Below are 9,189 nucleotides of genomic sequence, written 5' to 3'. Positions count from 1 at the left end.
TATTATGGATTAATGATAATAATGTAGTTAACCAGACTATTTCTTATTTGAGGTAGAAGTCCGACGTGGCATTATGATTATCGTTGGAATCGTACACGTGTAATTATACTACAGGCTGTGTAACGTGTAATGACATGTCAAGTGTTTTTCCATTTTCCGCTACCACTATGAACTGTTATTCCGAGAAATTTGAACAGATCTGTTTTTCTCTTTTTGTTTTTGTTAAAGAACATCAAACCCTAGTTCAAATTACTCGAAGAAGATTCGAATTTGTAATTTTTACATAATAAGCCGTATCTTTATGTGGATATAGAAGAATAGATGAAGCTTTTAGGTTTCGTAGCCGCCATGGATTTTGTAGCTTGGAGGGGAACCTTCTGCTCGATTTTCATCCTTCACTTCGTTTTTGTTTGTCAGATTTTGCTACTCCAGCCTCTTGTCTCTGCCCCAGGTAGCGAATGATCACTTAATCTGTTTTATTTTTGCTTCTTATCCAACTTAATCATTTCATCTCATTCATTCAGCTGAATGTGTTCCTCGCGTTATTTGATTTTGTTTGGAGTTACAAGTGTATAATTCCTTAAATCATGCTATTCATTGAGATAACGATGGTAACTATGGCCACAAATTTGCAAGGCATTTTGAAAGCTTTCAATTTTGCTACAATGTCAAAGTTGATTTACATTGATTTGTCTTGAAAGAACCCGCAACAGTCACTAATTCATGATTGATCGGTGTTGTATCATTCAAGCAGATTTCGTTCTCTTAACGGTTTAATGCTTAATTTGAAATCCTGACTCCCTTTTGTCTTTGTTTGACATAAATTTTAACTTAATCTGGCTTCTAAGTGAGCTGCAAATCTTCAGATTACATCATTTGTCTATAAGTCTCCTACCAATTTTTTTTTCCTGAATATTCAGTTTGGAGGGTGAAATGTTAAAGTTTGTATTAATAGAGTTGTTGAATTCTGAAGATTTTGACCTACATTGAAGATGGTATAAATTTACCCATTGATTTTCTACATCTCCACTAATATATCTTTTCTTGTAGATGGAAAGACAGGTGAGGCTTCTGAGCTCTTTGAAAGAGCTTCACAGAGCATAAAGATGAAACGCTACACTGAGGCACTTGATGATCTAAATTCTGCTATTGAGGCAGATCCAAAATTTTCGGAGGCATATTGGAATCGTGGGACTATTCTTCGTCAACTTTGCAGGTTTTATTTACAACCACTTAATTTGTATTTAGTATTTTCTTTTTTATATGAATAGAGTGTCTTAGGAGATAGCATGACATTACCAAAGAATATCTATTTGGTATTGCTAGCACTCTGAGACATGCACTTTATTCAAAATGTCAATGTGATGAGAAATTTACTCAAAAGTTTTGCCAGTGAGTTTCACTTTCTTTTGTGGGAAACCTTTGTATTTGGCATGGCCAATGGAATCAATATTGGTTTCTTAGTTTTGAGGAGGCGTAAGACAAGGCAGGGTAGGAAAGAGGAGTTTTTGGTTTGATGGATAGGTTGGAAAATTGCGGAATCCATCTCGTAGGAGGGAAGGTCAACACGCTATGATCACAAGGATATTTTTTACCAGCTTCAATATTTGTACATTAGATGCATCACATATATTGTTTATCGGGCCTTTATTCTGTTTAGTGACATCAAAAACACAATTGCCCTTCTCCATATTTTGTGCGCGTGTGTGTGTTTACCTCTTAGTCCATGAACCAAAAAGGATTATGTATTCATGGGAGTGATTCCTTATTATAGATACGAAGATGCAGAGATGAACTACAAAAGATATTTGGAGATGAGGCCAGGAAATTCGGCTGCAGAAAAAGAACTTTCTCAGTTACTACAGGCTCGGGATGCGTTGGAAACAGCTACTAATCTGTTTGACTCTGGGGACTTCACGAAATCCTTGGATTATGTTGAGAAAATTGTTCTCGTATTTTCCCCTTCATGTGCAAGGGTATTTCTTATAAGCTCTTGAATATTTCTTCTTTTGTGTTACACTATATTTACCTATTTAATCTCCCTGGTGAAGGCAAACCTTCTGAAGATTAGATTATTACTCGCATCTAAAGATTTCTCAAGAGTCATCTCTGAAGCTGGATTCCTTCTCAAGGAGGATGAGAATAATCTGGATGCTTTACTTCTACGTGGTAGAGCCTATTATTATTTAGCTGATCATGATGTTGCATCCAGGTTTGTGTTTTCTTCTGTCTTGACAAATTTATTTGTTACGATAATTTGTTTGTCTTCTAACTCTAAATCTCTCATTGGTTCATCAGGCATTATCAAAAAGGTCTTCGTTCAGACCCAGAGCATAGTGAACTGAAGAAAGCTTATTTTGGGTTAAAGAATCTGCTGAAAAAGACTAAAAGTGTAATCACTAAAGCCAATGGAGCTCAAATGAACTTATTAGTCTGTAAGACCTCCTGACAAACTGATGTCTATCCCTTTTACAGGCAGAAGATAATGTAGATAAGGGCAAGCTGCGTCTTGCTGTGGAGGATTATAAAGCAGCTCTTGCCATGGACCCAAATCATACTGCACATAATGTACACCTTCACCTTGGTTTATGCAAGGTCCTAGTCAAACTAGGTAGAGGAAAGGATGCCATTAACAGTTGCACTGAAGTTCTTAGCATTGATGAAGAGCTTGTTGATGCTTTAGTTCAGGTTTTCTTCATCTCATTTTTCGACAACTGACAACAATTTATCTAAGAGTTGCGATTGAGTGGTTAAATACATATTTCTCGAAAGTTTAACTGATGAACATGATTTCCAGAGAGGTGAAGCAAAACTTTTAATAGAAGACTGGGAGGGAGCTGTTGCAGATCTAAAATCTGCTGCTGAAAGATCACCTCAGGTTTGACCTTTTTTTAACTATAACATTTTGAAATATTCTCTTTACTGGATCGCGATTATTCTCTTTGATTGATTAGAGAGACAGATTCAATAATTTACTTCTCTTATGGATCCAATAAGAGATCAAGACTAAAAATATGTTTTCAAATGGGATAATTTGGTTCTTGAGAAGTAATGGCAGTATATATTGGTATTGGTTCAGGACATGAATATTCGTGAGCCATTAATGAGAGCGGAGAAAGCACTGAAAATAAGTAAACGAAAAGATTGGTACAAGATCTTGGGAGTGTCAAAGACTTCATCAATGGCAGAGATAAAACGAGCATACAAGAAGCTGGCACTGCAATGGCATCCAGATAAGAACGTAGACAATAGAGAAGCAGCTGAAGAGAAATTCCGAGAAATTGCTGCTGCGTATGAGGTGGGTGTTTTCTGAAATCTAAGGATATAAATTTGCATAAAGGATTTTTTGTTTGATGATTCTCTTATTCTTATATTTATTCCAGATTCTTGGAGACGAAGACAAACGTACTAGATATGACAGAGGAGAAGATAGTGAAGATATGAGTGGCGGAGGTGGTGGTGGGTTCAACCCATTTGGTGGTGGTGGACAGCAATTCAACTTTCATTTTGAAGGAGGCTTCCCTGGGGGAGGAGGAGGCGGATTCCATTTTGGATGAAATTGTGATTGTTGGGAATAGAAATGACAGAAGAAGAAGAAGAATCATCCGATAATCAAATTTTCCATATATGATCCATCCATATTGAGGAGTTGGTATAGTTTTTTAACCATCATTACTCGAATATACACATACCTCAATTCTCTTTTTCCACTGTCTAATTTGATCAGATTTTGCTTGTGAATTGAGTTAATTTGAATTTTCTATTTTGAGACAGAATTTGTAAATTGAGTCATTTTAATATGTGATTATAAGTATTTTATTGGTTAGATATAGTCTTTGGGCCATAAGGTTGATTGACATTATATTCAAAATTGAATAACTCATGGTCTATGAACAACTTCTTTGGAGCAAAACATAAACAGTTTGACAATGATTGAATTCCTGTTACCTAATGATAAACAAAAGAGGGTTTTTTTACAGACAGTTTGAGTTTGAGCACAACTCTACTAATCCGAACCGAACCTCCATCAGCTTAATCAAGTATGAATGTGAATCAAACTGAGACTTTGGTCCAAATCTCTTTTAAGCTAATTTTACCAATCTAATCCACAAGATCAAACACCAGCACAACAATATAGACACACTAGAAACACCAACAATAGTTAACAAAGCCTTTTTTTATTTGTCTTCTTCAAACAAGTAGAATGCAATTGAAAACCAACAAATTGAGAGTTTAAAACCACCACAGCAATAACAATAAGAACAACCTTTCATTTCATTTCATTTCAATGATTATTAGTTGTTTCTTCACCTTCCAATTCTGGTCCATTATTCACCTTGATCTCTAAAAATCTCTCCACAGGCTGCCTACAAATCGGACATCTATTTGTTTGAAACGACAAAACCTTAGCACATCCACTGCACATACACTGCAACAACAACAACAACAACAAAAGCAAATCATGTTTCAGCATTACTGTTTTTTATGATCCAAAACAAAGAAAAACTACTACTTATATATACCATGTGTCTGCAGGGAAGAACGGTTGTATCTCGAGGTTCAGAAAGACAAATGACACATTCTTTCCCGGGATCATTCCCATCATCATCTATATCACCTTCAACAGAGTTTCCTCCTATCCCATATATCTCATGCAGTTCATATCTCATTCCATTCACCCATAAGATCTGTTTAACCACCTTCACTCGAAACTGTCCTTTGTCCTTCTCGAATACTGCATTCGTTATTTGTGAATTCGACGATGGTTGGTTAGCATCATCATCTCCGGTTGACGAGACAACAGCAGTCTCAGCTTTGATGGCTAGAGGAAATACTTCCAAGTTACCTTCCTTTAGTAACTCGGATTCTTCAAATTTGGAGAAATCAATACCAGTTCCAGATGGCTGCTTAAATTTCTGCCCTAACCCTTGTTCAAAAGGGACTATAATTGGTGGAACTGATTCTTCCTTGGTCGGAGTTAGATCACAATCATCACCCTCTTTAGCAAAGAAGATAATTGTCATGCTGTGAAAAGTTGAAACCCTTTTGTTAGACATACAAAGAACAGAGATAAATTGATATAGAAATTGAAAAAATGAGAATTTTACCTTCCTGCAACCATGGCATCGAAAGTGAAAGCAACGAGGAAAGAACCAGGATGATCCTCATCCGGTTCAACTTTCAAAGTCTCTCTTTTCAGATTAACATCGTTACGAATGGTCATAGCTTTCTGATGTTCAACATATGGAGCAGGTGCAGGCACCATTGGACAAGGATACATCGGTGGAGGTCTATGATGATGTTGGTGGTGATGATGATCATAAGGAGCCGGCATCGGCATCGTGATCGCCGGAGGAGGTGGGTAACCAGGGTATTGATAATATGGATTATTACCATTAGGGTTTGGGTAAGGCGTTGCAGAGTACATATAACGATTCGTCATTGTATCGTGTAAGGGTTGCATCGGTGGAGGTGGTGGAGGTTGGTTACGCCGGCTTCCTTGACGGCGACGACCATTACTTGCGTTACTTCCGATGTTACCCATCTAGAAATTCTCCTCCTTTCGTATGATCCGTAAAAGAAATTGAGTTAAATAGACGAAATTCTGAATCGAAATGAAGTAACCCAATCGTAAATCCTATTCATATAGGATTTATATTCTTTCTTCTTCCGATTGAAAAGATGAAAACTTGTGATCTGTGAAAGAAAACAAACTTGATCAAAACCCAAATAGACAAACAGCTCAAAGATGGTAAAAGAAGGAATATAAATACATATTACATACAATTGATGGAAAGAAAAATGGAGAAAATGCAATAATGGGGAGAGAGAAAGAGAGAGAGAGTGGGAAGAACCCTTATAATGGAATAGCGTAAAGCTTCCACCCTCTACACCATATCGATCAAAGAAGAGAGGGTGCTCAATAAAGCACACTGCTTTATCGAATTCAAAGCATCTACTGTTTCTTCTTGATTACTGTAATTTCGAACAAAAACCTAAATTAAGTTATTTGTGATTATTAATTTCAATTCATTTACCATACTTTTATTTATAATCATATCTTTTTTAAGATATTTAGTTAATCGGGACTTTTTTTCTGTAAATATTTTGGTAGAAGTTTGATTATAAAATCAATATTAGTATTTAATTAAAAAAATGGAAATTATTTAAATAAAATTTCTAAAATATTTAATAAATAATTAATTTTATTAAAAGAATAATTACCATTTTAATCAAATAGAATAATAAGTTAGTTTGTGGTTGAAATTTTTACAAATTAGGTAATATCAAATAAGAAAGGATCATTGGTTACGGATTCCTTTTTCACTTCCCATTAAAGGGCAAAACGGTTAAAAATATACATTTTTTTATTAAATATGACGTATTGTCTCTCCGTGTAAAGGGGAATGGAAAATCTCGTAACACGGATTCTTTTTTATCTACAAAAATTGGTTTAATCAATCGGTGATTTGAGGTATGTGCTCCGTGAAATAATCAAAAAGGGTGTGTTCCATTAGAATTATTTAAATAATTTATTTTATTATTGTATATTAATATTTTTCATATTCTTATATAAAAAAAAAAATTTACTTTTTAAATAATTCAAATTTATTTAAAAAATCATAATCAAAACATGCCCTAAGTGTAAGTAGGAAAGTAAATTGGGATTGGAAATGCAAAGATAATGTTGCTGAATTAAGGGAATAAATTAATAATAATTAAAGTTGTAAATCCATTCTTATAATAGTTAACCAAAGGTGGGAATTTGATGACCCACTAGCCACCATATATATTTTGTTATGCCCACTCCACTCAAAATCTATCTATCTTCTTCTTCTCACATTTGATGATGAGAATCAAAAATATAATCATTATTATTCTTTTTAAGAATCCATTCTATCATTTTTTTTACTTATTTATTTTAAGATAAAAAAGTACAAAATCACCATTATTTTTTCATTTAAAATGTTATTAATTATTAGTACAAATCCAAACAAGAATTTTGATTGATACCCATATCCTTTTTTATTGATACCCATTTGCATGGCTTCTTTGATGTAGTTCTTTTGGGAGAAAATTTGGAGTACGGATCTTCTATGATCAAAAGGATATATGTGCTAAATAGGGTTTGATGTAACTAAAAGAACTACATCAAACTCCCGATGTGAGGGCACATAAGTACAAAGACTATTTTGATCGCATAGAATTCTTCGAAAATTTGATGAAAATTTTGATGAAAAAATGTATTGTTTATGTGAATTTAAAACTTAAAATATCTTATAAATTTAATTTATTAGTCGTGACTTAATGTTTTTTTTCTATGGATCTAATTTTGAATATTAATTTAAATAAGATCTAAGTTATTTAATTTGTTTAATTATTAATATAAAAATAATTTATTTAAATTAAAATAAAATAATCCATATTAAGCAAGCTATATGATTATTTTTTTACATAAAAAAATTAGATTATAATCTGTCAAATTTTATCTAAAAAATTAAAAGTCTTAAATTTTAATTTTATTAATTAAATTTCATCATATTAGTTCAACTAAAAATAGTTTTATCCGAATAGTTTTATCCGAAAAATAAAGATCTTAAATTTGATTATCAATAAAAATATCATAATTTAATTTAATTCATATAAGTATGAATGATCTAGTTAATTATTTTTATAAAATAAGTATCATTTAAGAAAAAAGAATAACAATCTTATTAAAATTTGTTAAAGTTAAAATTAAAAATATTTATTGTAAAATTGTTTATGGATCCTAATATAAATTATGGAGTGGTTTTTATTAAATTAATTAAAATGAAAAAAAATACAACTCATGTAAAATGTTGACTATTTTTCTTATCATTATTTAAACTCCTTTATTTAAAAAAATGAAAAAATACATTTCAAAAGGCAAAAAAAATCATTATATGACATAATTTTATATTTTAAAAAAATGATGTTACACATAAAACTGTATATTTGAAACTTTAGAAATAAAAATCAATAAATGTGACCGTAGAGAATAATAATACGAAACTGAAAATTGTAAGTGACTTACACGTGTATTCCAGTACTTGAATCCCCACAAATCTAATTTTGTCTAATATAATTGACAACGATATGTTGCATTATTATTTTATTTCTCTTTCTGCTAATAAACCAAATATTAATTATCAAAAAATAAGTTTGCAAACACTAAGGTGGCATTAAATTTAAAATTTACACATGATAAAGTTTAATTTTTTTTATTTAATAATATATATTTATTAAAATAATATAAATGTTTTTTTATTATACAATAATATCATAAATTAAACTAATAAATATTAATGAATTATTTAAATAATATTGTTAAATTAATTAATTATTTTTTATTTTGATGTTATATTAGTCTTTTTATTTTAATATTGTTTGTTAAATAGTTTATTTAACCTTGTATTTTAATATGTTTTAAATATTTCATAAATATTTTATTATATTCCTTTATAATGTACTGTATAAAAAGCTTATATTATTTAAAATATATATTATTAAATTAAATATTGAATTAAAACACTGAAACAAGAAATATTTTAGTCAAAATATATTAAAAATAATTAAAAAACTAAAAACAAAAATTATATTAAAAAAGTATTAAAACTATATTTAACTTAAATGTATTGATTTATAAAGTTAACTAGAGATGTATTTCAATTTGTTTGTTAATAAAAAGAATAAAATCAAATATTGTTTAATTTTTAAATAACAATAGGATAATTGAATCAATGTTTATGAAAATAAATCAGTTCCTCTATTAACAGTCGAGTCATTTTCTCCCTTGTGACTTCTCACAATGGGTCCCTTGTGACTTCTGAGGGTAAAAATGTAAATAATGTTTTTGTAACATTATCTCTGTGAGAGGGCAGAGTAATTTTGTTGGTAACATAAGATTTCAATTCCAAAACAGATCAGCTCCTCTGTTACCAGTAGTGTCGGGTCTATGTCCCTTTTGACTTTTTCACGGGAAGGTAAAAATGTAATTAATTTTTTGAATCATAATTATCTCTGTGGTCCATTTAAAATCAGATCAGCTCCTCTGTTACAGTCGGGTCTGATCTGAGTGGTCTGGTCTGAGTCTCTTTTGACTTCTAACGGGAGGGAGGGGGTAAAAATGTAAATAATGTTTTTTTAACATTATCTCTGTGGGAGGGC

General features: G+C 31.5%; 2 protein-coding genes across 2 annotated transcripts; one reads left to right on the top strand and one right to left on the bottom strand.

Moving 5' to 3' along the window:
- Positions 1–202: 202 nt before the first annotated feature.
- LOC124938052 (dnaJ protein P58IPK homolog) lies at positions 203–3,826 on the top strand. The gene is made up of 9 exons (XM_047478419.1): positions 203–451; positions 1,051–1,216; positions 1,775–1,976; positions 2,052–2,212; positions 2,299–2,392; positions 2,476–2,688; positions 2,798–2,878; positions 3,080–3,298; positions 3,384–3,826. The coding sequence occupies exons 1-9, from the start codon at positions 322–324 to the stop codon at positions 3,555–3,557; spliced, it is 1,440 nt and encodes a 479-aa protein (XP_047334375.1). The 5' UTR covers positions 203–321; the 3' UTR covers positions 3,558–3,826.
- A 312-nt stretch (positions 3,827–4,138) lies between these two features.
- Positions 4,139–5,905, bottom strand: LOC124940298 (probable E3 ubiquitin-protein ligase LOG2). Its single transcript, XM_047480807.1, has 4 exons — positions 5,786–5,905; positions 5,109–5,697; positions 4,524–5,025; positions 4,139–4,429 (listed from the first exon to the last, which is right to left on the bottom strand). Exons 2-4 carry the CDS (start codon positions 5,543–5,545, stop codon positions 4,286–4,288), a joined length of 1,083 nt encoding a protein of 360 aa, XP_047336763.1. The 5' UTR covers positions 5,546–5,697; positions 5,786–5,905; the 3' UTR covers positions 4,139–4,285.
- Positions 5,906–9,189: the final 3,284 nt, after the last annotated feature.

Source organism: Impatiens glandulifera, chromosome 5, assembly GCF_907164915.1.
Source record: "Impatiens glandulifera chromosome 5, dImpGla2.1, whole genome shotgun sequence".
In the NCBI taxonomy this organism is placed as follows: Eukaryota; Viridiplantae; Streptophyta; class Magnoliopsida; order Ericales; family Balsaminaceae; genus Impatiens; species Impatiens glandulifera.
The sequence above is the reverse complement of the archived record's forward strand: the minus strand, read 5'-3'. Positions and strand labels throughout refer to the sequence as shown.